Below are 27,771 nucleotides of genomic sequence, written 5' to 3'. Positions count from 1 at the left end.
ACGGTGCAACAACAACAAAAAAGAAGGCTGTGTTGGCAGGTTGGATCCTGGCTGTTTGCAAAGGCCAGCCATAAGCTTGGATTCTATCTTTGCTGAAGCATATGGTATTCCTGTCATAACAAGTATCCTTTTAGTTAACTGCAATAAATCTTTCCTTGTTGAGTTGACAGGGGGTTGGGATGTTGTTACTTTTTGCTCCTGGCAAACTCCTAAGTGGGAAAGTAAACCCTGCTGTGGTTCGGACTAGGACAAAGAGTGAGTCCTAAAATATGGAAATAATCTCTTAGCAAACAAGTTGGTAGGAGAGGGGGAAGTGTGCTGATGAAGCCCTCAGGGCCCAGGAATGAATATTAGGGACCTTCAGCATCCTCAGACTCTGACTGACATTAGCACAGGGTGGTGGAGAGCAGGCCCTGTGACGTGGTCCTGCCTGCACAGGTAAAGCTTGTCCATATAAAGCTCACCAGCAAAGAGGGATGTTTACTCCCATTTATATTAACGTTTCCAACGTAACCCCACGGGGTGGGAGTGCAGGCAGGTCTGCAGCCTGATTTTCACCAGAACTTTAGCAGTGAGTCATGGCCAAGGCTTCTGCCTCCTAAGTGTACAGGGCACCCATAACAGGACGTGTGCCAGCACTTGTGTGGATCCAGTTGCTAAATTAAACAAAACAGCTGTAATTGGGAGAAACTTTTGGTGTCAATGGAATTGGAGATGGGTAGTGATATCTACTCCAGTGTTGTTGCCTGGAGAATCCCAGGGACAGCAGAGCCTGGTGGGCTGCCGTCTATAGGGTCGCACAAAGTCGGACACGACTGAAGCGACTTAGCAGCAGCAGCAGTAATATCTAAAATGTTTCTTTTAGGCCCCAGATTTCTTTTCCCAGTTTCCATGGTTGACATGGGGACATTCAGTAAAACTGACCTTGTTACTTGGCTTCCCAGGTGGCGCTAGTGGTGAAGAACCTGCCTGCCAATGTAGGAGACATAAGAGATGGGAGCTCCTGGGTCGGGAAGATCCCGTGGAGGAGGGCATGGCAACCCACTCCAGTATTCTTGCCTGGAGAATCCCACGGACAGAGGAGCCTGGCGGGCTACAGTCCATGGGGTCGTAAAGAGTCAGACAGGACTGAAGCGACTGAGCATGCATGCACACACACAAGACCTTATAAAACTGCCCTGAACTTATTTACAAAACAGAAACAAACTTACAGATACTGAAAACAAACTTACTGTTACCAAAAGGGAAACGTGGTGGGGGGCGGGGGCAGTGGTGGTGAGGAACGGGTAAATCAGGAGCTTGGGATGAAGATACGCTACAGTATATAAGACAGATAACCAACAAGGACCTACTGTACAGCACAGGAAACTCTACTCAGTATTCTGGGATAACCTATGTGGAAAAGAATCTAGAAAAGAATGAATATATGTACCTGTATAACTGAATCACTTTACTGTACACTTGAAACTAATACCACGTTGTAAATCAACTATACTCCAATAAAATAAAAATAAAAAACCTGCACTGTCAAAATATCATTAATGAACAGTACTTTCCTAGATGCTTAAGTAAGTGACATTTAGATAACAAAGTTATAAAATAAATGTGGATTTTTGAAAATAATAATCATAGTTAAAATTTGTGGAAGATTTACTAAGTAGTGTCCTAAGTACAATTTGATGTGGATTATCACATTTACAAAAATCTTTTGAGGTAGGCACTATAATTACCCCATATTATTACAGAAAAGAAAGAACTGGAAGGTTGTACAGCTAGCAAAGCCTGCCCCAGGATTTGAATCCTGGCAGCCTGACTCCAGGGTTATACTCTTAGTTCTTCTGAGAGTAAATTTATTCCTAATGAAAAATAAAAACTAACAAGAGTGACAACATTAGTTACAAGTCTGACAGGTTCATTCATTTAGAAACCAGTTATTGAGTATTCACCTTATATCTCCCACTGTCATTTGTGAGCAATACAGACAGGATTCTAGATTTTATGGCCCTGACAATTTGGGTGGGGTATACTTTGGTTTTTCCAGTAGTCATGAATGGATGTGAGAGTTGGACTATAAAGGAAGCTGAGCGCCGAAGAATTCTTGCTTTTGAACAGTGCTGTTGGATAAGACTCTTGAGAGTCCCTAAGACTGCAAGGAGATCCAACCAGTCCATCCTAAAGGACAGTCCTGATTACTCATTGGGAGGATTGATGCTGATGCTGAAACTCCAATACTTTGGCCACCTGATGTGTAGAGCTGACTCATTTGAAAAGACCCTGATGCTGGGAAAGATTGAAGGCAGAAGGAGAAGGGGAGGACAGAGGATGAGATGGTTGGATGGCATCACTAACTCAACGGACATGAGTTTGAGTAAGCTCTGGGAGTTGGTCATGGACAGGGAGGCCTGGCGTGCTGCAGTCGATGGGGTCGCAAAGAGTTGGACACGACTGAGTGACTGAACTGACTGATACCCTGATGATGCCAGTAGGTTAATCAATAAGAAATTAGGGGAATTCCCCAGTGGTCCAGTGGTTAAGACTTCGAGCTCTCACTGCAGAGGGCCTGGGTTCAATTCCTGGTCAGGAAACTAAGATTCCACAAGCCTCATGGTTTGGCAAATAATAAATAAATAAATAAACAACCATGGGATTCTCCAGGCAAGAATCCTGGAGTGGGTGGCCATTCTCTTCTCCAGGGGATCTTCCCTACCCAGAGATCGAACCTGTGTCTCTGGCATTGCAGGCAGATTCTTTACTGTCTGAGCCACCAGGAAAACCCCAAATAAATAATAAAATATATTTAAAAAGAAATTGGAATGTAGATTTTCAAATGGCTAGTATTTGCTAAAAGCAACATGGGCACAATTTGAAAATGATGAAACTTCAGCTCTGATTATAAAAATTTGTGCATAGGTATTTTGTAACCCCGCCCCAATTGTCCAAAACATGGCAAGATTCTTGTGAATACAACACCTGAAATAAAAGGATGTGATTAATAAGAGCATTTTGGTAACTACTGATTTGCTGAGACAGAAGGGTATGGGCAGAGACCACACAGACATGAATAAAGGAATTACTGGTTCAATAGACCTTTCCAGATCTTGCATAAAAACCTCTGAGAATGAAACTTCTTGTGGTCATTCCATTGAAACTATCACTGAAACTGCTTGTCAGTTTTCTTCCTGATAGGGGTGTGTACTCAAATTCTGTATGGTGGCTATGGACTAAAAGGGTTAGACACTTGTGGGTGAGTAGACAAGTGTGTGTAGAAATAAGATTCTAATAGTAATAAAATTACTCAAAATAATAATGCTTTGTCTTTGAATGATTTGTTTTTAACGCAGTTCCCTGAGATTTTGCATGGAGAACACTGTTGTTGGATTTTCACTTTTTTTCCCCAACAACCATTTATTATTAATTTTCAAGATCTTTCAAGGAAGGCATTTCTGTTGGTTTTTCTGTTACTCAAAGGACCTTTCTTTGATGTTTGAGTACCTCAGGCAACTCACATTCTACCGTCATCTAGTTGTCACTGGAGGGAATTCCCTGATGGTTCAGTGCTTAGGACTCCACACTTCCACTGCTATGGCCCAGGTTTGACCCCTGGTCAGGGAACCAAGATCCTGCAAGCTACGTGGCATGGTCAAAAAAGAAAGAAAAGTACTGGAGCAGGACTGGGCTTGAAGTCTTGGAAAATCTGAAGCAGCTATCTTAAGATTGATGTGGCCGTATAGAAAATTTACTAACCTTTTACATTTTATTTATTTTATTTTTACGATGCTGGGTCACTGTTGCTGTGTGGGCTTTCTCTAGTTGCAATGAGCAGAGGCTATTCTTTTTGGCAATGTGTCGACTTCTCATCGTGACAGCTTCTCTTGTTGTAGAACGTGGGTTTCAGTAGCTGCAGCATGTGGGCTCAGCAGTCGTGGCTCCCGTTCTCTAGAGCACAGCTCAGTAGTTGTGGAACCCGGACTTCGTTGCTCTAAGGCATGTGGGATCTTCTGGAATCAGGGATCAAACCCATGTCACCTGCATTGGCAGGCAGATTCTTTACCACTGAGCCACCAGGGAAGCCGTCCTAACCTTTTAAACTATAATTTAATTTATATTTAAGACTTTCTGGCCCTAAGGAGGATTTTAGAGTATATTGAATGTTTTATAGGTGGCATTGTAAAAATGTGAAATAGTATAAGAAAATGACTTTATCTTTCATTTATTTCAGATTTGTTTATATTTCATGAAAAGATTCACCTTCTTTTTAACAGACAATAAAGAAAAAAGAAAAACACGCATATGGTCAAATAATAGGACTTCTTCTAACTTTTCTGTAGTTTCGACATTGTTGACTACTTAGTTCTTAGAAGACTCTGAATACACACCCCAGAGATGAGATCCTGTGATGTTTGTTTCATTTTAACAGTGGGTTATGAAAGGTGATGTTGTGAAGGGCTGCTGCTGCTACTGCTAAGTCACTTCAGTCGTGTCCGACTCTGTGTGACCCCATAGATGGCAGCTCACCAGGCTCCCCGGTCCCTGGGACTCTCCAGGCTAAAAAGAACTTAATCCTGTGGTTTTAATGGAAAAATAATGAAGTAGTTTATGAACTTTGCAAAAAGGGCCAGATCTAGAAGTCTGAGGGTGGCAGGGGCGGGGGCTGGGGAGAGGAAGATAGAAAGCAGAGGGTGAGCAGCAGCAAGAAGCAGGATGGGCTGTGACTAGGGGAATGTCCTCCATAAAGCTATAGGTTTTCTGGCTTTGAGTGACCAGGAGGGAAGAATCAGATCGCCACATGCCAACCAACCAGTTTGCAGGAGCTTCGATGGTGAGAAACAGAAGCAGCAAGGAAAGAGTTGAAATTGATGTCTTACTTTCATAGGCTCTTAAACCTGTGTGGTTGGCATAAAAAAAAAAGAATACACGCCCAGCCTTAGGTCAGCAGTATTCTGCAGCTGAATCATAAATCTATGGTGCTGACAATGAACTTCCTGACCTCCACTAGCCTTCCTCCCGTGGGAGGCCTCCTTTTAAAGGCATGTTATCTGAAAAGGAGAAGACTTTAGAGTGACCCGGGGTACCCTGTCCCTCCTCTCCAGCATGACCAGTTCTGTAAGCTTTGTTAAGTTGCTGATCCCCATTTACCTCTCAGAACAGGACCAGGGGACATTTGTGTGCAAGAGCTGCCAAGAGAGGTTTTTCCTTTCCACCGTCAGATTGAACCTTGTCACTACACAACTGCCTTACACTTGGAAAGCTGTTCTTCTGTCCACCCCAGGGATGAGCAATCTTGGCCCAGGGTGATAACCTGCTCCAGAAGCCCAGTTTAGTTTATGATATCCTTTACACACGAGCCTATGGCCTTTCCATATCACGGTGGCTGCTTCATCTGTCCTTCCTCATCCCCTTGCATACACACTACGGACAACATGGATATTCCTCCATTCAACAAAATAGTTATTGGGGAAATATTTGCCAACTATTTGCTAAGTTTATTTCTAGGCACTGAGCCTAGCATACACGTGTGCTCAGTCGATAAGTTGTGTCCAACTCTTTGCAACCCCATCGACTGTAGCCCACCAGGCTCCTCTTGTCTATGGAATTTTCCAGACAAGAATACTGGAGTAGGTTGCCATTTCCTTCTCCAACTGAGCATAGAGTAGTGAACAAAAACAGTCAAATGTCTTGACTTTGTATTCTAGTGATGATGGGGAGCACAGATATAAAGAAAATAAATGTCTGGTTTGTGAGATGGTATGTATTTGTTTGCGATTGCTGCTGTAACAAGTTGTTGCAAGCTTAGCAGCTTAAAATAACACGAACTAATTTTCTTACAGGCAGAAGTCCAATGTGGGTCTCACTGGGCTAACATAAAGTAGCTGACAGGGCTATGATTCCCGGAGGACCTCAGAGAGGACTCGTTTCCTTGCCTTTTCTACCTTCTAGAGGCTGCTGCGTTCTTTGGTTTGTGACCCTCTTCCACCCTCTCCAATGCCTGAAATGATAAAATGAATCCCTACTGTACCACTCTGACCTTCTGCCTTTCTTCCACTTTTAGGGCCCTTTGATTACAAAAAACCCCCAACCAACCAACCAACCAACCAAAAAACCCCCCAAAAATGCATCCGCTCAATGAGAGGAAAAGTAGGGCATGTTATCAGATGGGCGTGGTTACTTGTACTGGAAAACTTGAAGTTTCCTTCATTTTCCCATGAAATAGGAAGTGGCGGTGGAAGAGGAGCACTGGATGGTTGAGAGGATGTTCGGGAGAGAGAGGGAGAGAGTGGGCTGAGGAAACGCCCTGGGCTGGCCAGGCAACATGAAAGGCCGCTTACAGAGGGGTGGTATGGGGCAGGTGTTTTACTGATGTATCATTAGGGAAGCACAGTTCCTTTCCTTCAGCAGATTGGCTAGTCAGGTTTCTTACATTCAAAAAGTAGAAGGTCTTTCAACTAGTTAAGCAGAAAGGAAATTTATTAATTTGTGTTTAGCCTTTATGGCATCTGGTCCCATCACTTCATGGCAAATAGATGGGGAAACAGTGGAAACAGTGGCTGACTTTATTTTTCTAGGCTCCAAAATCACTGCAGATGGTGATTGCAGTCATGAAATTAAAAGACACTTACTCCTTGGAAGGAAAGTTATGACCAACCTAGACAGCATATTAAAAAGCATTACTTTGCCAACAAAGGTCTGTCTAGTTAAGGCTATGGTTTTTCCAGTGGTTATGTATGGATCTGAGAATTGGACTATAAAGAAAGCTGAGCACTGAAGAATTGATGCTTTTGAACAGTGGTGTTGGAGAAGACTCTTGAGAGTCCCTTGGACTGCAAGGAGATCCAACTAGTCCATTCTAAAGGAGATCTTTCCTGGGTGTTCATTGGAAGGACTGATGTTGAAGCTGAAACTCCAATACTTTGGCCAGCTCATGAGAAGAGGTGACTCATTTGAAAAGACCCTGATGTTGGGAAAGATGGAGGGCGGGAGGAGAAGGGGATGACAGAGGATGAGATTGTTGGATGGCATCACCAACTCAATGGACATGGGACATTCCCTCCCAGAATCAGGGTCTTTTCCAGTGAGTCAACTCTTCACATGAGGTGGCCAAAGTATTGGAGTTTTAACTGTAGCATCAGTCCTTCCAAAGAACACCCAGGGCTGATCTGCTTTAGAATGGACTGGCTGGATCTCCTTGCAGTCCAAGGGACTCTCAAGAGTCTTCTCCAACACCACAGTTCAAAAGCATCAATTCTTCGGCACTCAGCCTTCTTCACAGTCCAACTCTCACATCCATACATGACCACAGGAAAAACCATAGCCTTGACTGGACGGACCTTAGTTGGCAAAGTAATGTCTCTGCTTTTGAATATGCTATCTAGGTTGGTCATAACTTTTCTTCCCAGGAGTAAGTGTCTTTTAATTTCATGGCTGCAGTCACCATCTGCAGTGATTTTGGAGCCCCCGCAAAATAAAGTCTGACACGGTTTCCACTGTTTCCCCATCTATTTCCCATGAATCTCTTAAACACCTCCATTTCTAGCAGTTTGTTTTCTAAAAATTTGTGTATGCATTTAAAAGAACACTCGTGTGAAAGGGATACCAAACAACCAGGAAATCAGGAAATGAGTCAAAGTTGCCTTTCCTTTACATCCACTCCATAGTAAGAAGTGACCTTGAAACTCTAGCCTTTGTGGTTTGTAAGAATTATAACATTTGAATTTCCTGCTTGTTGTTGACTTCAGGTTAAACCCTCTTTTCCCCAGATTTTATTTACATCTCCGTATATCTATGACATCGTCATTGTAACTCCCAGAAACCTCAGACATCAGGTTTTTTCAGGTGCTGGACATGAAAACCTTTTATCCTAAAGACTTCAGGATGGTAGTGGACCAAGGGTTTCTGACTAATGTTCCAGGGGCCAAATGACAAGTTAGGTAGAGAAGCTGGCTTTACTGCCACGTTGAGCTGCTCCTGGCCATGGAGGATGGGGTGGTGCCTACTACCATAGGCGTGGTTGCAGCCTGCCTTGTTAAATGACCACACTCCAAGGTCAGTTTCTCTGTTTTTGTGTGTGTGTGTGTGATTCAGAAATTCCCTGTGATTCATCTAATTAGCAAATAAATAAACTCAGGGGATACTCATGCCAAGCATGCTCACAGGAGACTAATCTACAAACCATTCACATTTATTCATCGAACAACAATTTACTGAATGCCTGTTCTGTGCAAGGGGCCACGAACGTAGTCACTGCTCTCCTAATTTTAAATCTACCAAGAAATGAGACAATGATAATGTCCATTTTCGACAGTGGTGGTAGAAATGGAAAGGCAGGAGAAGTAGAGGGACTCAAGATAAATTTAGGCAGCTGAGTCTACAGCACTTGCTGATGCGGAGGCTGAGAGATGCAGAGAGAAACAAGTGTGGAGGAGAAAGCCAGATGCTCATGTCTTAATGTTCATTGGAATATGAAAGTGAAAGTGTCAGTCGCTCAGTTGTGCCTGACTCTTTATAAGCCCACCAGTCTGTAGCCCACCAGTCTCCTCTGTCCATGGGATTCTCTAGGCAAGAATGTTGCAGAAAAGAAGCCAAGAAAAGACTGCATATTAGAACTGGTTCTTTGACTTGCTTTTCATTGCTTTTGTTATTATAATCATACAGAACAGCCTGTCTCAGAGAATCCTGCCCCTCTAGTAAACTAAAGTGCCTTTGTTCAGAGCGCTATCCACCAGTAGATGGCAAGGAAGAAATTAGCACATCCCTTGCCTGAGGCTTGTCATTCTAGAAGATGTTTGCAAGATTAATGGCCTTTTTACTTTGCTTCCTCATCTCGCCCCATCTCTGATCTATAAAAGAATCTGGCATCCAAATCCCAACAAGATGGTAATTTTGAGGCACTAGCTTGCCATCTTCTCAGTCAGCTGGTTCCCTGATTAAAGTCTCTTCCTTGCCTCAAACTCTGGTCTTTAGGATTCATTGGCCCATCATGTGGTGAGCAGATAAGAGTTTGGACTCAGTAATAAGAATACTGGAGTGGGCAGCCATGCTCTTCTCCAGGGGATCCTCCCAACCCAGGGATCAAACCCAGGTCTCCTGCACTGCAGGCAGATTCTTTACTGTCTGAGGCACCAGGGAAATAAGGCCCTAAATATTCAGGTCCCCACATATACCTCCATCATCATCATAAATCATCATATTATAATCTCTATAAGTTTCATTTGATTTTTCTCCACTGCAAAGCTTAGCCTGGAAGATTCTTTCTGCCTGTAAACAACTCTCTGCACCCTACACAGCCAGTCAATGATGCTCATCTTCCAAATTCCAGTTTAAAAGTCCCTTCTAAGGGGAGAATGTCCCTGCTTCGCAGAGGAAGGCCAGTTCATCCCATCATATATTGCTGTAGTATCTTGCTTTTCCCCTTTTAACCATGCATCTCACTTTTGATTCCTTCTTTTGTTTCTGTTCTTCCTGCTTGATTGTGAAGATTTATTTATTTACTTACTTTTGTTATTTAAAACATAGGATGTCCTCCCTCACTGGAGTATAAATTTCATGCTTACTTCCAGTTCCTAGTGTGTGGTCCACGGTCTGCCATAGTGTTTGGGAATGTTTATTAAACATAAAGAAAGAAACATACAGATTTTCTATATTTTAAAAAACTTTTTAAACTATAGGCAAAAAGAAGAAGGTAAGAAATGAATAACCAGGACTAGTTATCTTTTTTTTTTCTCTAAACCCAACTTGCTTAGATAACAAAGTATTTTATATGTCATCTTTTCATCGATTCCATGGAGACTGAAATCTTCTCTCTCTGTCCTCATTATTACATCAGTAGCGTCCTTTCTTCCCTTGGACATACATATCCATAACAGAATTATAAAATTCATAAGTTATGGGGACTCCCCTGAGGGCCCAGTGGTTAGAACTCTACGATTCCACTCCCTGAGGCATGGGTTTGATCCCCGGCCTGTGAACTAAGATTCTTCAAGATGCCTGGGACAGCCAAAAAATTTAAAAAAAGAAAAAAAAAAGAAGAAGAAGAATTCATAAGTTAAAGATAACTTTTGAAAGATTAAATTTTGCATTGCTAGCTTCCTGATAAGAATAGAGCACTGTGTTAGAGGGAGCTTTCTCCAAAATAGACTACAGGGTATGTAGCTCCTGGGAAGAACTTGAGCAGAAACTGATTAAGAACAGATTCTTGTTTGAATGAAAAGCTTGTGTTACTTTGGTCCAGGAGCCACCTCTATCCTCACAAGCTCTTACCCTGCAGCAGCCCATGTCACTGGCCTGTTGAAGGCTTCCCTGTGGTCCCCACACCCTTCCCTTATCCACCAGGTGCAGGAGTGACTGTGCCTGGGAGCCCAGTATACTTTTAGAGGCCCACATAAAGGTTTCATTTCTTTTAAAATATCAAATGAAAAAGATAACTTTTAAGACAAAGAAAATATTTTAATATATAATATTAACGTTTATGTTAATGCAGCCATAAACTATAGTTTTTAATATGTATTTTTGTGTGTGTAGAGGAAAGGCCTGGAAAACCTTTCGGAGGGAGAGGGATAAATTAGGACTGTAGGATTTACAGATACAGGGGAAGGAGAGGGTGGGATGAATTGAGTAGGTAGCATTGACGTATATATACTATCATGTGTAAAACAGATAGCTAGAGGGAAGCTGCTGTGTGTAACACAGAAAACTCAGCCTGGTGCTCTGTGATGACCTAGAGGGGTGGGAAGCGGGTGGGAAGGAAATAGAGGTTCAAGAGAGAGGGGATATATATATATGTGTGTGTTTGTATATAATGATGACTGATTCAAGTTGTTGTATGGCAGAAACCAACATACATTGTAAAGCAGTTTCCCTCCAATTTAAAAAAAAACAACCATATACATGCTGCTATGTATAAAACAGGATAAACAACAAGGATCTACTGTATGGCATGGGGAGCTAGAGTCAATATCTTGTAATAACCTACAATGGAAAAGAATCTAAAAATGAATATATATATATATGCATATAAAACTGAATCACTTTATTGTATACTTGAAACTAACCCAAGATTGTAAGCTATCTGTACTTCAACAAAAAAAATTGAAAGCAAAGAAAAACCCTCTCCGGGGGAATGGAGGTGGGGTCAGTCACTTTGACCTCTCCTCCTGGAGCCAGTGTATTGTTTCAGGGCTGCTTTGCTCCTTATTCTGAGTGTTTATTTGGATTTCCTCTTTAACGTTTCTCATTGTTCTGAAAGTACAGGATATGACACGGTTCAGTTACTAGAATGGACCTCTATTATTTCCATGACCAGAATGTGAATATCCAAACTACTCCAGACGTAGTAGGAATAGTCAAAAGCCCACAGTCCTCTTGATTGGACCCGCCTGTGCTCACCCTGTTGCTCTGACATGAACTCTGTCATCAAGGTGGGTGTTGGCACCAGAGGAAGTTTGAAAAAGAGCCCATGTCTGAATTATCCAAGAACACACAGAAGTGTACATGCATATGTATGGCTGAATCCCTTAGCTGTCCACCTGAAACTATCACAACATTGTTAATCAGCTATACTCCAATACAAACTAAAAAGTTAAAAAAAATAACACATAGAAGCGCTTTTCCCTTGGGTAAAGTGGGCAGAATTTGCTATAATAATAGCAGCTTGTTGATTTGAATCCGTTTCCCTTTAGAGGAGCCCCAGAGAAGACCCTGATGCTGGGGAGGATTGAAAGCAAGAGTAGAACGAGGTGGAAGACGATGAGGTGGTTAGAATCACTGACTCAATGAACATGAGCTTGAGCAAACTCTGGAAGATATTGAAGGACAGGGAAGCCTAGTGTGTTGCAGTTGATGAGGTCGAAAATAGTCTGACGCAACTTAGCAACTGAACAAGAGCCCCAGAAATCTTGTGTGATTTTTGTTGTTGTTGTTCCTGTAACACATTTTAACAAAACTTGGATAACTTTAGTCCCTGTATTATATACAGTCCTCTCAATCATTTCCATCTGGGTCCCCTTTCCAGGCCTCTTTGCTCTGCTGTCTTGAACTTTCCAATCCGGTCTTCCACCTTCTCCCAGAACTTTTAATTCCATTCCATTCTCCTATGTGAAATCAGAGCATAAGCCTCAGGGAAGCAAAGTAAATCCTTCTCTTTTTGCTTTTACAGAAAAGTCTGTATGGCAGAGGAATTCTGTGCTGGGAAAAGTTGCTTGTGATCATGGAAAATGATGTTTCTGAAAGTCTCTTCTTCAACAAACGAAGGTGTCAGCACTGCAGCAAAGGGTCCCAGGTCCCAGGTCCTAGCCTGTCTCATACTCAGGTGGATTTTGTTTTTTTTCATAACAGGAGGAGTGTTGCCGGCCAAAATCTAGGCCTTCTCTGCCCATCGAAGCCGAATAAAAAATACAAAGACAGAATTTGGAAGAAATAGAAAGGTGGCTTTAATTCTCAGCCAGTGGAGAGGGGAACACAGTAGATTCTTGTCTCAAAAACTGTGCCCCGCTCCATGAGGAGTCTAGAGCTTCTATAAGAGGAGGGCTCCCGGTCAGGAGTTGGCAATGGGGAACAAGGGTATTAGGATCTTGACTTCTTCCTCTTGCATTGTTTCAATGACAGTCCTAGGCTGGCATCAGTAACCCAGTAATTGAATCTGGCATTTTGGTGTCTCTGCTGCCTTCTTTCTGATATGTAGAAAGAAGAACTATAAGGGGAAGAGTGTTGTAAGGGTAAACACCAGATACAGGATTTATTTAGCACAGAGTCAAATGAAAGCCTGTCCGACTCTTTGTGATCCCATGGACTATACAGTCCATGGAATTCTCCAGGCCAGAATACTGGAGTGAGTGAAAATGAAAGTGAAGTTGCTCAGACGTGTCCGACTCTTTGTGACCCCACGGGCTGTAGCCTACTAGGCTCCTCCATCCATGGGATTTTCCAGGCAAGAGAACTGGAGTGGATGGCCATTTGCTTCTCCAGGGGATCTTCCCAACCCAAGGTTCGAACCCAAGTCTCCCGCGTTGCTAGCGGATTATTTATCAGCTGAGCCACAAGGGAAGCCCAAGAACAATCGAGTGGGTAGCCTATCCCTTCTCCAGCAGACCTTCCCCACCCAGGATTCCAACCGGGGTCTCCTGGATTGCAGGCGGATTCTTTACCAATTGAGCTATCAGGGAAGTCCAGCTGCCTGCAACGCGGGAGACCTGGGTTCAATCCCTGGGTCCAGAAGAGCCCCTGGAGAAGGGAATCGCAACCCACTCCAGTATTCTTGCCTGGAAAATCCCATGGACAGAGTAACCTGGCAGGCTGCAGTCTACGGGGTCGCGGAGAGTCAGACATGACCTAGCGACTGAAAAACAAAAGGAGGGCAGACCCTGGTCATCAAGTCCTTCTGCTTTTGGCTCAGTTCCACAAGTCCTAACGTTTATATCCATCCTTTTTTTTTTTTTTTTTTTTTTTTAAATATGTACCTGTTCGCGAAGCCCCGCCTACCAGGCCGGCTGGTGCAAAGTCCTGGGCAAAGCCGCAGCGGGGCGCCCACAACACACCGCCGCAGCCGGAGAGAGCTAAAACTACATTTCCCAGAATCCTGCGTCCGCCGACCCACTTCCGGAGTTCGCGGACGGCATGGCGGCGTCCGTGGAGCACGATTCCCGGGAAGGCATGGATGCGCCCCAGACGGCGGTGGAGGTGGAAGAAACGAAAACATTTAAAGACCTGGTAAGAGTGGATGATGCCAGCTTCCCTTTGTTCCTCCGGCGCCAGGCGCGGGCAGAGTCCGGTTGCCTTCCATCAGGCCTGTGGTGTGCGGAAGCAGCCGGGGCCTAGCTCAGGTTTCCCACGGGGTACCCGAGGCTCAGGTTCGGGACGAGGGCCCACCCTCAACTCCGAGTTTGGGTGGTGGGAGGGAGGCCAGGCGCTGGAGCCCCATTTGCCCATTTCAGCTCCACTTGGGGGGGCAACGCTGTGTTTGTGCAGGATATTGTCCAGTGCGACCTGTCCGATTTGGGTTTAGGATTTGATGAGTCGGGTTTGAATTCTGACCCATAACTAGTTGCAAGTTATCTCGGTGCATGACCTTCCACCTCTGTAAATTGAGGATTATGCTAAGTATCTCATAGAACTGTGAAGATTAAATGAAGTAACCCACGTAAAGAACTTGGCTTGGTCCCTGGTTAGTGGAGAGTGATGACAGCCTTGAGTTACTGTTCCTGTACTCAAAGTTAAGGAGACTGAGTCAGTTCAGTTCAGTCGCTCCGTGGTGTCCGACTCATTGCGACCCCATGGATTGCAGCATGCCAGGCTTCCCTGTCCATCACCAACTCCCGGTGTCTACTCAGACTTATGTCCATTGAGTCGGTGATGCCATCCAACCACCTCATCCTCTGTGGTCCGCTTCTCCTCCCGCTTTCAGTCTTTCCCAGCATCAGGGTCTTTTCCAATGAATCAGTTCTTTGCATCCGGTGGCCAACGTATTGGCGTTTCAGCTTCAGTATCAGTTCTTCCAGTGAGTATTCAGGACTGATTTCCTTTAGGATGGACTGGTTGCATCTCCTTGCAGTCCAAGGGACTCTCAAGAGTCTTCTCCAGCACCACCATTCAAGAGCATCGATTCTTTGGCTCTCAGCTTTCTTTATAGTCCAACTCCCACATCCATACATGATCACTGGAAAAACCATAGCTTTGACTAGATGTACCTTTGTTGGCAAAGTAATGTCTCTGCTTTTTAATGTGCTGTCTAGGTTAGTTATAACTTTTCTTCCAAGGAGTAAGCGTCTTTTAATTTCATGGCTGCAGTCACCATCTGCAATAAATACCTTTTGAATCAAAATGATCCAAAGATGCACGTGTCACCAGCAAGGCTGCCCTGACAGTCCTTTAGTTGTGTGGGAGGCGAGTGTGTTGTTCTTTGCTAAACTGTGTTTTTCTGAATTCTAAGGGTGTGACAGATGTGTTGTGTGAAGCTTGTGACCAGTTGGGGTGGACAAAGCCCACAAAGATCCAGATTGAAGCTATTCCTTTGGCCTTACAAGGTAGGTTGAAATTAAGTATGTGGTCTGTTTCAGGTTCAGTGTAAAGTTTCACATACTCAGTTAAATACTTAACCACGTTTGAGAGCTATTGCTTTGCCTACTTCAAGTGAAATAAAGTATGGTCAGTAAAGATAAAAAGTTTGTGGCTTTTTGCCTCTTTAAAAAGTAATTCTGCGGTGTTAATGAACTTACTTTCTGCAGGGTGGTTTGTTGGCTTTTGTCTTTCCAGCATTTCTTTCTCAGTTTCTTCTGGTTCTTTTCCTTTGCCTTGCAGTGTTAATTCTATCTTCATCCTTTTTTACCCTCACTGTAAAATTCTACTCTCATCCGGTCCTGAAGCTTTAATGCTGTCTGCATCAGTGAGTTTCAGCCAGTGCTCATTAGAATCACCTGTGGATCTTTTAAAACTCTAGTGATTTCTGGGCTCCAGCCTAGACCTTCCGAATTGGAATTTCCAGGTGTGGGACCTAGGCATATATAGATATAAAACTTCATGGTTTACTCTGATGTGTCGGCCCCTGGGGGAGCGCCACTGGTCCGATGCCCTTGCCTGCTACGTCTGTATTTCTAGCCCATATTTTTTTGGATGAACTCCAAACAAGTTTGTCCAACTGGGTTTTGGATACTTCTTTCCAGGCTTACTGCAGAAATCTCAAGTTCCCTGTATCCAAACCAGAGTCTTTATTTTTCTCACCAGAACTAATTTCTCTGTCACCTGTATCTCAGTTTATGGCCTTTGAGTTTCCCCAGGTAGAAACCTCTGTGCCAGTCGGATTTTCTTTCATTACTTTCTGTCTTTTATTTTTATTTTATTGAAATGTAGTTGATTTACAGTGACTGTTCATTTTTGTTTTGTTACTCTCTGTCTCTCACTTCACCTGGCCTCTGTTCAGGCTATCATCATAACTCCCCTCGAATCCTCACTGAGGTCTCATTTTCCTGTGCTTTCCCCATTTTGGCCCTTGATGTCACTTTAGAGTGTAACGAAGAGAGTCACGTTCAAGTTGCGTCAGGGAAAATTTCTAGGTGAGGAATCCTTAGCAATCAAGTCTGGCGGTCATTACTTGAAGGAAACCTTTCCCCTGGGTGCTGGGACATTGATTCAGCGTCCCAGTCTCTGGCCCTGGCCAAAGACTGCTGCCTTGGGGGCTACAGCGAACCTAGAGACAGTGGTTTTGGCTTGGGAATTAATTGCCAAATCTTCTTAGTTATGGCTTGATTGGCAACAACAGACTATTCTTTTTTTTTTTAAATTTTTATTTTTACTTTATTTTGCTTTATAATACTGTATTGGTTTTGCCATACATTGACATGAATCAGCCATGGGTGTACATGAGTTCCCAATTCTGAGCCCCCCTCCCACCTCCTACCCCATATCATCTCTCTGGATCATCCCGTGCACCAGCCCCAAGCATCCTGTATCCTGTATCGAAAATAGACTGGCTATCCGTTTCTTACATGATAGTATACATGTTTCAATGCTATTCTCCCAAATCATCCACCCTCTCCCTCGGAGTCCAAAAGTCCGTTCTATACATCTGTGTCTCTCAGACCATTCTTAAGGAGTTACTTCTGGCATTTTTCCCTCAGGAGGAGCAGTATAGACAGCGATCACTGTTAAGCTCCTTGGCTTCTCCTTATGCCGTCAGGCCCGGGGTTCATCTTCTCAAAGAGTCATGTCATGTGTTAGTCACTCAGTCGTGTCCGACTCTTTGTGACCCCTGGACTGTAGCCCGCCAGGCTCCTCTGTCCATGGGATTTTTCTAGGCAAGAGTACTGGAGTGGGTTGCCATTTCCTTCTCCAGAGGATCTTCCCAACCCAGGGATAGAACCCAGGTCTCCTGTATTGCAGGCAGCTTCTTTACCATCTGAGTCACCAGGGAAGTCTTAAAGAGTGTTGATACTTAAAGGTCATCATACTCCCTGCCTAAAATCCTCCAGATCCTCAGTCTTAAAGGAAGACATCCAAACTCCTTAGCATGGCTGTGGGTTTCCTCATTCTTCTCCTTTTTCCCCCTTGACTTCTGTGTTCTGGCCGTGTTGTATTTTTCCCTCTCCCTACTCATTCTGTGTTCTTTAAAGCCTCTTTCCTCACACGAGACTGTCCTTTCTTTGCTGACCTCCAGATTTACTTTGCCTGTCACCTCTGTTAGCCTTTCCTGACTCCTCCAAGCAGTAAGTTACTCCTTCCTTTTGCACCCTGTCCTACAGGGACCTATCATATTATTATGTATTGTGTATTTTACCTCTGGATTTTGAGCTTATTCAGGACAGAGACCGTGTCTTCTGTCTGATCAACCTCCTCCTCCCCTCAGTTCATCAAATGTTTATTCATGGTCTGTGTTGTGCCCAGCATTTAGTCATATTTCCACCAATATGGGAATGGTGCAGAGAGCATTTCTCTGCTAATATGTATATTCTTTGTCTTCTAGGTCGTGATATCATTGGGCTGGCAGAAACTGGCTCTGGGAAAACCGGCGCCTTTGCTCTGCCCATTCTCAACGCATTGTTGGAGACACCCCAGCGTCTGTTTGCCTTAGTTCTCACCCCTACTCGGGAGCTGGCTTTTCAGATCTCAGAGCAGTTTGAAGCCCTGGGGTCTTCTATTGGGGTGCAGTGTGGTAAGTGTTGGGAGGAAAGGACTCTTCACAGTTTCTTCACAGGTTGAGCATGAATGTGAAAGGGAATGAAAGGAAGTGTTGTTAATATAAGTTCACTGGCCTAAAGAGCTGACTGGGTATTTTAGTTTTGGGGAAAGTTGTTGTTGTAAGGGAAGATAAATGAAAGTAGAAATCTGGCATTGGCTTTAAAAGATGTCCACTGCATTATGGAAACAAAATTAAGGATCTCTTTTTAATATGCTTTTTATTTCTATAGCTGTCATTGTAGGTGGAATTGATTCAATGTCCCAATCTCTGGCCCTGGCCAAAAAACCACATGTAGTGATAGGTGAGTGACTGACACCGGTGAAAGGTGCTGGTGAGAATGAATTTCCGAAAAATCTACTGATGCTCTGTGTACTTTACTTGTGCGGAAAGTGTTCAAAGAGTGACTGTCTAACCCTGTTTAATGTTTTTTTTTTTTTTAATTTCTGGAATTCTGATTAGGAGGGGGAGGTCACTCCCTTTCTGTTCTTTTTCTTAAACATGTCCTCAACCTTTCTTGTTAGCAACTCCTGGCCGACTGATTGACCACTTGGAAAATACGAAAGGTTTCAACTTAAGAGCCCTCAAGTACTTGGTGATGGATGAGGCAGACCGAATCTTGAATATGGATTTTGAGACAGAGGTGAGCTCTTAACATCTTTTGTCCTCTTAGAACTTCTCAGGTGCCCCGTTTCAAAGTCTGATTCATAGCTCACTTGCTCTCTGGAGCATTTAGCATTGTCAGTTAATTTAACATATCTGCTGCTTTTCTTTTTTATTGAAAGATGGTTGATTTACAATATTATATTGCTTTTAGGAGTGCAACATAGTGCTTCAGGATTTTTGTAGATTATGCTCCATGTACTCCATTTAAGATTATTACAGAATAATGACTCTGTGTCCCTGTGCTGGTACAAGATATCCTTATTGCTTTTAAATTTAATTAATTTTGAAATTGAAGCGTTATTGATTTACAGCGTTTCTGGTATGTAGCAAAGTGATTCAGTTATACAGATATCTATGTGGGAATATGTGTGTGTGTATGTTCTTTTCCCCATTCTGTTCCATTATAGTTTCTTACAAGATATTGAAAATAGTTCCCTGTCCCTATGTAATAGGACCTTGTTGTTTATTTACTTTATACACAGTATTTTGCATCTGCCAATCCCAAACTATTAATTTATCTCCCCTGCTTCCTCTTGGTAACCTTAAGTTTGTTTTCTATGTCTGTGAATCTGTTTCATAAATAAGTTAATTTGTACTGTTTTTTAGATTCCACATGTAAGTGATGTCATAGGATATTTGTCTTTGTCTGACTTCACTTAGGATAATAATCTCTAGGTCTATCCGTGTTGTTGCAGATGGCATTGTTTCATTTTTAATGTCTGAGTACTATTATATTGTATAATGTACCACCGCTTTATCCCTCAGGCTATTGTAAATAGTCTCAGCATCCTCTTTAGAATATAGTCTGACTTTTGAGGGGGAGATAGATTAGGAATTTAGGATTAACATATACAGACTATTATATATAAAATAAACAATACGACCTACGGTATAGCACATGGAATGGTATTTAGTATTTTGTAATAACCTGTGCTGGGGGGGCTTCCCTGGTTTTCAGACGATAAAGAATCTGCCTGCAATGCAGGAAGCGTGAGTTTGATCCCTGTGTTGGGAGGATCCCCTGCACAGGGGATGGCAACCTACTCCAGTATTTTTGCCTGGAAGATTCCATGGACAGAGGAGCCTGGCAGGCTACAGTCTATGGGGCCACAAAGAGTCAGACACATGAATAACACACACCCACACATACACGTAGTGGAAAAAAATCTGAAAAAGAGTATATATATGTGAATCACTTTGCTGTCCACTTGAAACGGTGTAAATCAACTGTACTTCAATTAAAAAACAAATAGTTGGGCAAAAAGCCTATATATTATATGTAGTCTGACTTTGATTTTAGAGATAAGAAATATCAAAACCAGATTTTCTTTTCCATTTCATTTGATTTCAACCTCTATCTTTTCTTTGACAAGAAGTTCTTTATAGCTTACTTAGTTGATTAATGCTTATTCTTTCCTTTTCTCTTAGACTAGCTATACTGTACTGATTTAAAATGTTCTTTTCTCTGATTTGCATTATTTTTTGATAGCATCGGGTATGCTACCTGATAGTATACATTCAGTAAGTTTTAGCTGAATTGAATCAAAGGTTTGAGTTCCCAGATCCCCACTGTGATGTATTTAGTTTGTGATCCATTATCTCCTTCACAAAATACATTTGCACGTTTCCAGTGTAAATGTCATGTTGGTATCCTTTGCTCTTTCTGCCTTAGGTTGACAAGATCCTCAAAGTGATTCCCCGAGATCGGAAAACATTTCTCTTCTCTGCTACGATGACCAAGAAGGTGAACTTTTCTAGGACTTCTCTTTTCTTCTTTATAAGAACTGATATGATAAGTAGAAACAGTCCTGGTAACAAGAATAAAAACAGAGGACTTAGGAGTCAACGTACTAATCTAGGTGTCCTTTCTCCAGGTGCAAAAACTTCAGCGAGCGGCGCTAAAGAACCCTGTGAAATGCGCCGTCTCCTCCAAGTACCAGACGGTTGAGAAGTTGCAGCAGTATTATCTTTTTATTCCTTCCAAGTTCAAGGTAGAGTGTTTACTCTGATCATTCCTGCCTCTCCCTCCCCTCCTTCAGCACAGTGTCTGAAAGTGTCAGCTCTTGATTAGCTAAGTGCTGTTTGTTTTAGAGCTCATGCTGTGTTTACATATATCACTGATAACGCGGAGCATTCCGGGAATTCACAATGTATTCAACCAGAGTAATGAAGTCGTGATATAATCCCTTCCTAACCCCATCCTTGAGGTAGTTTTTCTTTGGTCTGCTTATTATGTGGCTTTTTTGTGGGCAGTGGACCCTAGTCTTGACTTCTGATGGAAGGGCTTTGCGTGCTTGCTGAGCCCAGATTGCCTTATGCTTGGTGTCAGGCTGTGTGTATTACTCATGGTTCCCAGAGATGATAATGATAAAGCTGATGAAGGGGCGCAGGGCTGCCAGCTGAGGGTCTGGGTAATTGAGAAGCAGCTAGAGGCTTAGTCTTTTATGTAGTTTGTATGCCCAGGACTCTGACTTTCTTCCAGGTTCAGTTACATATATTGTTTTGGCTTTGTAACTTAGGATACCTACCTGGTTTATATTCTGAATGAGTTGGCTGGGAACTCCTTTATGATATTCTGCAGCACCTGTAACAACACTCAGAGGACAGCTCTGCTACTCCGAAATCTTGGATTCACCGCCATTCCCCTCCACGGACAGATGAGTCAGGTAACTGTTCTTCAGCATCATTAGTGAGAAAGATAAACCTCACGGCAGGAGGTTTCTGCAGTAGCAGCATGTGACACCAGTGCGTCTTTCCGGAGCTGTCCTGGTGTTACGGGCTTTAAAGTGTTGCTGTCAATGCTGCTTCCTCCTTTCAGGATAGCAGGAGGCTCCAGTTAGAATATTCCGCACGTGGTTGTCTGGTATGGAAGCTGCAGAGTTGATTTATTCAGCATGTGTGCCTGCTAAGTCGCTTCAGCTGTGTCAGACTCTGTGTTACACCATGGATTGTAGCCTTCCAGGCTCCTCTGTTGGTGGGATTCTCCAGGCAAGAGTACTGCAATGGGTTGCCATGCCAGGGGTCCTGGAGGAGGTCTCTTACATCTCCTGCGTTGGCAGGCAGGTTCCTTACCACTAGCACCACCTGGGAAGCCCGATTTGTTCAGCCCTTGTAAATTATTTCCCAGTTACCTTTCTGTCATGTTTGACAATGTTTTATGTTAGTATTTCCTAGATTTAGTCTTAGACCTTTTATTTTTTTGCTTTCATGTTTCCTTTTGACTTGTGAAGCCCAGTTAGACTGAAGGGGAAACATCATTTTAAAACTTTCTTTCTTGGTTCTTGTATCTATTAAATATGTCTAGTTTGTGTGTCTTGGATTTCCAAGATTCCTTAGATTTTCAAGATGAAAATTCTTTCCATTTCTTTTCATTGTTTCAGAGCAAGCGCCTGGGATCCCTTAATAAATTTAAGGCGAAGGCTCGTTCCATTCTTCTAGCAACTGATGTTGCAAGCCGCGGTTTGGACATACCCCATGTGGATGTAGTGGTTAACTTTGACATTCCTACCCATTCCAAGGTGAGTCTTATTGCTGACCTGACTTTCTCACCCAAAATATTTTTCTTTTCTTTCTCTTTCTTTTCCTTTCTCCTTCCCATCTCCTTTCCTTTCTTCCTCTCTAATTCTCTCTCCCTGCTTTCTTTTCTTTTCTTTTTTTTTTTTTTTTGAATTGAGGTGTAATTGACATGTAACACTGTGTTAGTTTAGGTATAAAATGTGATGATTCAGTATTTGTATATACTGCAGAATGGCCACAAGTAAGTCTAGGTAGCATCTGTCACCATTCATAGTTGCACTTTTTTTTTCTTTTGCTGAGAACTTCTAAGATATTTTCCCTTAGCAACTTTCAAATGTGCAGTACCATGTTTTTAACTCTTGTCCGCAAGTTGTACATTACATCCCCATGACCTACTTATTTTATAACTGAAATTTGTACCTTTTGACCTCTTTCACCTACTTTACAAACACCCATCCTGCCTCTGGCCACCATCAAACCTGTTTTCTGTATCTGTGAGCTCAGTTTTTTGTTGTTGTTAGATTTCATGTATAAGTGAGATCTCTGTATTTGTCTGTAATTCATTTTACTGAGTCGAATACCTTCAAGGTCTAGCCAGTGTTGTCACAAACAGGAAGGTATCATTCATTAATGTGGCTGAATAATAGTCCGTTGTATCCAAAGTGTATTTCTTTTATCATCTGAGCCATCAGGGCAGCCCCCGAAGTGTATTTTTCAATGCTTGTTGTCTTCCTTTAGTTACAGTGTTGGGGGGGGGGGTGTGTGTGTGTGTGTGTGTGTGTGTGTGTGTGTGTGTGTGTGTGTGTGTGTGTGTGTGTGTGTGTGTGTGTGTGTGTGTGTGTGTCCGTCCGTCCTTGGTTAGTTAAGTATCAGAAATTGGGAAACTCTTGATCTGTTCATTCTCCTCATCTTGCACATGCCTGTGGACGTGATGTCAGTGAACGTGAAGGAAGGAACCCAGGAGAGGGGCAAGGTGCTCACCATCAGAGGAGCAGATGCACCACATGCTGACCTCTGGTGGTCTAACTGATGAGAATGGCAGTCTGTGGTCCTCAGCCATCCCAGGGTTTTGCAGCCTGGGCACCATTAACACCTCAGGCCAGGAGTTCTCTGTTGTGTGGCTGTCCTTTGCATTGTAGGATGCTTAGCATTCCTGGCCCCTGCCCACAGGTGACTGTGGCCACCAGGTATATTTCCAGACAGCTCATAGATGCTCCCTGGGGAGGACAAAACTGCCCCCAGCTGAGAACAACCAGTGTCTCGACTTTGTATTAAACTGCTGTAGGCAAGGTGCTCTTGCATAGGATTTTCACTGTAACCCTGAGTTCGACAGTGTGTTTGTGCCCCTGTCTTATAGGCAGAAACCATGGTTCAGAGAGGTTCTGGGACTTGCAGATAGTTCTGTCGTTGGTTGGGATGGGGGGAAGCAGAGCTGTGACCAGGTCTACCTGTAGACCCAGGCTGTTTTCCTCTATCTGTGACTGTGTCCGTGGAGAAGGGCTTCGTGGATTCATCTTTCTATAAAAGAAAGGAAAAGGGGGGTTCAGTTTTGTGCTGTGAGGAGAGTTTAAAAAGTGAGGCACATAAATTCCAATGGGTTGCCAGTCTGTTTCTCCACGTTCCAGGACAGATCTGTTTTCTTTCAAAGGTTGGCAGGAACACTTTACATACACAGTTTTTAATTCATATTCCAGCTGACTCAGAGTTACTTCCCCATTGTGTTTCAGGATTACATCCATCGAGTAGGTCGGACGGCTCGAGCTGGGCGCTCTGGAAAGGCTATTACCTTTGTCACGCAGTAAGTGACCCGACTTCAGGGCAGAGCAATGTAGAGAAAGAAGCAGAACCCTGGGGCCAACTCACTTGGAACCTGACTTCACCTTTTACTGTAATAGGCACTAAGCCTTCCTCATCCCACCTCCATCATTTGTAAAATGGAAATAGCAATACCAACCTTGCAAGGTTTTAATGAAGACTGAAGACACATATGTAAAGAGCATATACTGCATGTGTGTAGCGGAGTACTTGGTGTATAAAAGCGCATACACCAAAACCCTGTTCTTTCTTGTAACGTCTGGAGCCAGAGAACAGTGACCGTTGCCTCGGCTCACCATATTACAATAACCGTTCTTCTGATTTTGTTTTTAAAGGAGCGAACTGCCATGTGTCCTAGGCTTTTGGGGAGTCAGGGATGTGGTGGGTGGTTTTCTGCTGGGCTCTGCACAGCAGATTGCATTTAATCAGTGTTCTGAAAAGGAATAATAGGTTTGACATTACTGAAAACCGTGTCTCCTGTTATGTCATCGTTTTCGGATGGACAGACGGATGTGTATGTTGTCAGCCAGCCAGAGCCGTGTCAACTTTCCTTCCTCAGGTACGACGTGGAGCTCTTCCAGCGCATAGAGCACTTGATTGGGAAGAAACTGCCTGTCTTTCCAACCCAGGACGACGAGGTCATGATGCTGACAGAACGTGTCACTGAGGCCCAGAGATTTGCCCGAATGGTGTGCAACTCGTTCATTTGTTTATTTTTGGCTGTGCTGGGTTTTCATCGTTGCGCAGGCTTTCTCTAGCTGCGGCGAGCTGAGGCTACTCTCTGGTTGCGATGCGAGGGCTTCTCATTGTGGCATCCTTCTCTTGTTGCTGAGCATCGGCTCTGTGGTGCACGAGCCTCAGTAGCTGTGATACATGGACTCCAGAACACAGGTTCAGTAGTTGTGGCTCAGGGGGTTAGTTAGTTGCTCTGAGACTTGTGGGATCTTCCCGGACCAGGATCGAAACCATGTCTCCTGCATTGGCAGGCAGATTCTTCACCATGGAGCCACCAGGGAAACCCCTACAATGCCTTTTCTCACCAGCTTCTATGCAACTTAACTGCATGCAAGACACTTTTATCGTGTTAATCCTCAATAAATGGTATTATTTTATTCCAAGTGTAAGATGAGTATACTAAAACATAGAGATGCAGGCAGTTTGCTTTTGACCCTGTAACTAAATGGTCAAATCAGGGTTTGGACTCAGTCTGATCACAGTGACTACATTCATTCCCAGCCACTGTTCGTGGTGGCAGGAACAGTGAGGCAGGAAAACCTTTGAACTTGAGATGAGAAGACGCAGCTGTGAACTGTGAGTCTGGACAAGGTGTCTGACCTCTCAGAGTCAGTCCCTCACCTGTAGATGAGGAAGAGTAGTTACCTTGGGGACAGGGTTTATGAGTATCTGATAAGCCGGGGTGGACAGTGTAGTTCCTGAGAGCAGCTGTAGGGGGAGCAGTGGAGACAGAAGGGTCTAGAGGAGAATGCTTGCCAGTGCCCTGTTACATCCCAGGAGTGCTGCTGTGAGGGAAGAGACTTAGTGCATGGGGCGCTTTCTGAGTAGCTGAGGTATGGGCTTGTTTTTCTGCCCACATGGAAGTCTTGGTGTTTTTGTTTATAAAAAATTTGATGTGTGTTGGAAAACATTTTTTAGAAAATACAGAAAGGATTAAAATAGTGAAACACATAAGCCCCCCCCCCCCACAGAAAACAATTGATTACATTTGGCTGTGTTTCTTTAGCTATAATGAGACTTTATCCAATTTGTATATGACTTTATCTAAATGTGTATTGTTTTTTCTGTTTCAACTAATCTAGATTAATGTGATCACGTTTTTTTTCTTTTTCTTTCACATTTTAAACTCTATTCAAAAATCTTCATCTAGGCTGCATGTTAGCACTCATTTGATTCAGTTACCAAACTTGCCTAAACATAGCAGCAGGACTAATTTCTTAGAGTCACTGAAAGTTCCTTCACTACCTTCTGAATTGGCAAGGGAAGTCAGATTATGTGTTCTAGACAATTAGCAGCCGAGGAGGATGAATTCAGTTTTTTAAAAACAGTACCACTTGTAGGTTTTAGAGACTGTTACCTTAGATGCTAGCATCTTAAAATTCTCATGCCATCCCTTCTTAATGATTCTGTTATGAATATGTAACATGCTTTCCATTGATATGTGTTCATGCTTTTCCCAGTTTTATATCTTTTAGTTAATAACTTGTGTTGAGTATCCTACCTTGTACAGCTTTGCACACTTGTTTCCTTAGAATAAATTCCTAGAAGTGGAATCAATTGTTGAGTGGAGAATACACAGTTCAAATTCATACAGAATGGCCAGTTGCTCTCCAGGAAAGCTATAGCAGCTTACACAATGTATGTGACATTGTATATGGGACAGTGTCTATGCCTCCCCCCTGCCCTGACCAGTTCTAGGTATTACCATTCTCTCAAATCTTTGCTAGTCTGCCATATGAAAATGGTAGCTTCCTGTTTTTATTTTTTTTATCTTTGATGACTAGTTAGATTAACAGTTTTGTATACTGGGATTTTGGTTTTATTTCTTTGCTAATGTGAGATGTTAGGAAATTACTTAGGGTTTTTTTTGTTTGTTTAAAATAAATGAATTTTCTAATTTATCAAGATTTTATTTATCTAGCTTGCCAGCTACACCAGGTTTCTTAGTTGCAGTGTGTGAGGTCTTTTAATAGTTCCCTGACCAGGGATCCAACCGAGCCCCCTGCACTGGAAGCAGGGACTCTTAGCCACTGGACCGCCAGGGAAGCCGAGGGTTTGATTTGATGGAGCGGAGACCAGGATGTGTTACCCTCAGTGACAGTAGTTCACGATCAACCCCATCCTTTCTGTTTGTTGCAGGAGTTAAGGGAGCACGGAGAGAAGAAGAAGCGCTCACGGGAAGATACTGGGGACAATGATGACACGGAGGGTGCGATCGGTGTCAGGAACAAGGTGGCTGGAGGAAAAATGAAGAAACGGAAAGGCCATTAATCTCTTTTGTAGAGACTTGGTTTCTGCCTTCTGCTCTGTGGAGAGGATTGGAGAGAACGGGACCTCTTCCTCAGGCCAGTCTGCCAGCGTTGCGTCCAGACGGCCCAGCTCCTACAGTACCGGGCCCCTTCCGAGTGTTCGAGCGTTGTTGCTGTGGGACGTTGTCACAGTGCTGATGTCGAGACTCAGACTGGCCTTCCACTGTGGTTACTGGTTCCTGACATGAGGAGCACGTGCTCTCCTGTCCCTTCACACAGACCTGTGCCTTTTTCAGCCGCAAGTCAAGGACTGGGCTAACGAAGCCCTCAGCCTGTAATTGTAGAGGAAAGGGATGTTTATATCTAAAAACAGCAGTACTAAGCAGTCTCAGCTTGTGCTTCATGACTCTGAATGGGAAATCATAAATTTAAATATAATTATAAAAAAAATTCAGACTCCTTCAAGACCTTTTTGTGTTAAAGACTTCATAGAAGGAGACTGCTGTGGGTGGACTTTCTCTGGTTGCGGCTAGCATGGACTGCTCTTCATTGCAGTGCACAGCTTTCTTGTTGCAGTGCCTTGCCTGTTGGGGGTCACTGGCTCGAGGTGCCCAGCTTCAGTAGTTTCACCTCACGGGCTCAGTAGTTGTGGCGCATGGGCTTAGTTGCTCCAAGGCATGTGGAATCTTCCCGGACCAGGGATCAAACCTGTGTCCCCTGCATTGGCAGGCAGATTCCTAACCCACTGTGCCACCAGGGAAGTCTTCCATGTACATTTTAATGGAAAGTGCATGTTGTGTTTCTTGAAGTGTTTAGTAAGAAGTGAAAAGTAGATGTCAGTAAAATTCTCTGTGGGAATCAAATGTGGACCATTGATTGCAGGAAGATCTTTGTAAATATGGTGGGTGGGGTGCCCACCACTGGGGGCTAATTCTCCATTAGTGTATTTCCTGTTGGGACTCTCCAGAGCAGCTTAGATAATGGTAGCTCTGTCTCCCTCTGAGCCAGTGGATAGAAGCCAATGGATGATTGCTATTTCAACTCAGTGGAAGACTTTAGAAGCAGGCTGAATTTGAATCAGGTTGCGGGTGGTGGGATTCCCAGGTAGCTCAGATGGTAAAGAGTCTGCCTACA

The 27,771-nt window shown here is 43.4% G+C and overlaps 1 protein-coding gene across 1 annotated transcript; it reads left to right on the top strand.

Annotated features, from left to right (window-relative positions):
- Nucleotides 1-13,583: 13,583 nt before the first annotated feature.
- On the top strand, nt 13,584-27,500 carry DDX47 (DEAD-box helicase 47). Its single transcript, XM_004006848.4, has 12 exons — nt 13,584-13,698; nt 14,918-15,011; nt 17,444-17,632; nt 17,889-17,960; nt 18,181-18,299; nt 19,995-20,066; nt 20,197-20,313; nt 20,842-20,988; nt 21,703-21,840; nt 23,566-23,636; nt 24,213-24,342; nt 26,528-27,500. The coding sequence occupies exons 1-12, from the start codon at nt 13,606-13,608 to the stop codon at nt 26,657-26,659; spliced, it is 1,374 nt and encodes a 457-aa protein (XP_004006897.1). The 5' UTR covers nt 13,584-13,605; the 3' UTR covers nt 26,660-27,500.
- Nucleotides 27,501-27,771: the final 271 nt, after the last annotated feature.

This window comes from Ovis aries, chromosome 3, assembly GCF_016772045.2.
Source record: "Ovis aries strain OAR_USU_Benz2616 breed Rambouillet chromosome 3, ARS-UI_Ramb_v3.0, whole genome shotgun sequence".
NCBI classification, from domain to species: domain Eukaryota; kingdom Metazoa; phylum Chordata; class Mammalia; order Artiodactyla; family Bovidae; genus Ovis; species Ovis aries.
The sequence above is the reverse complement of the archived record's forward strand: the minus strand, read 5'-3'. Positions and strand labels throughout refer to the sequence as shown.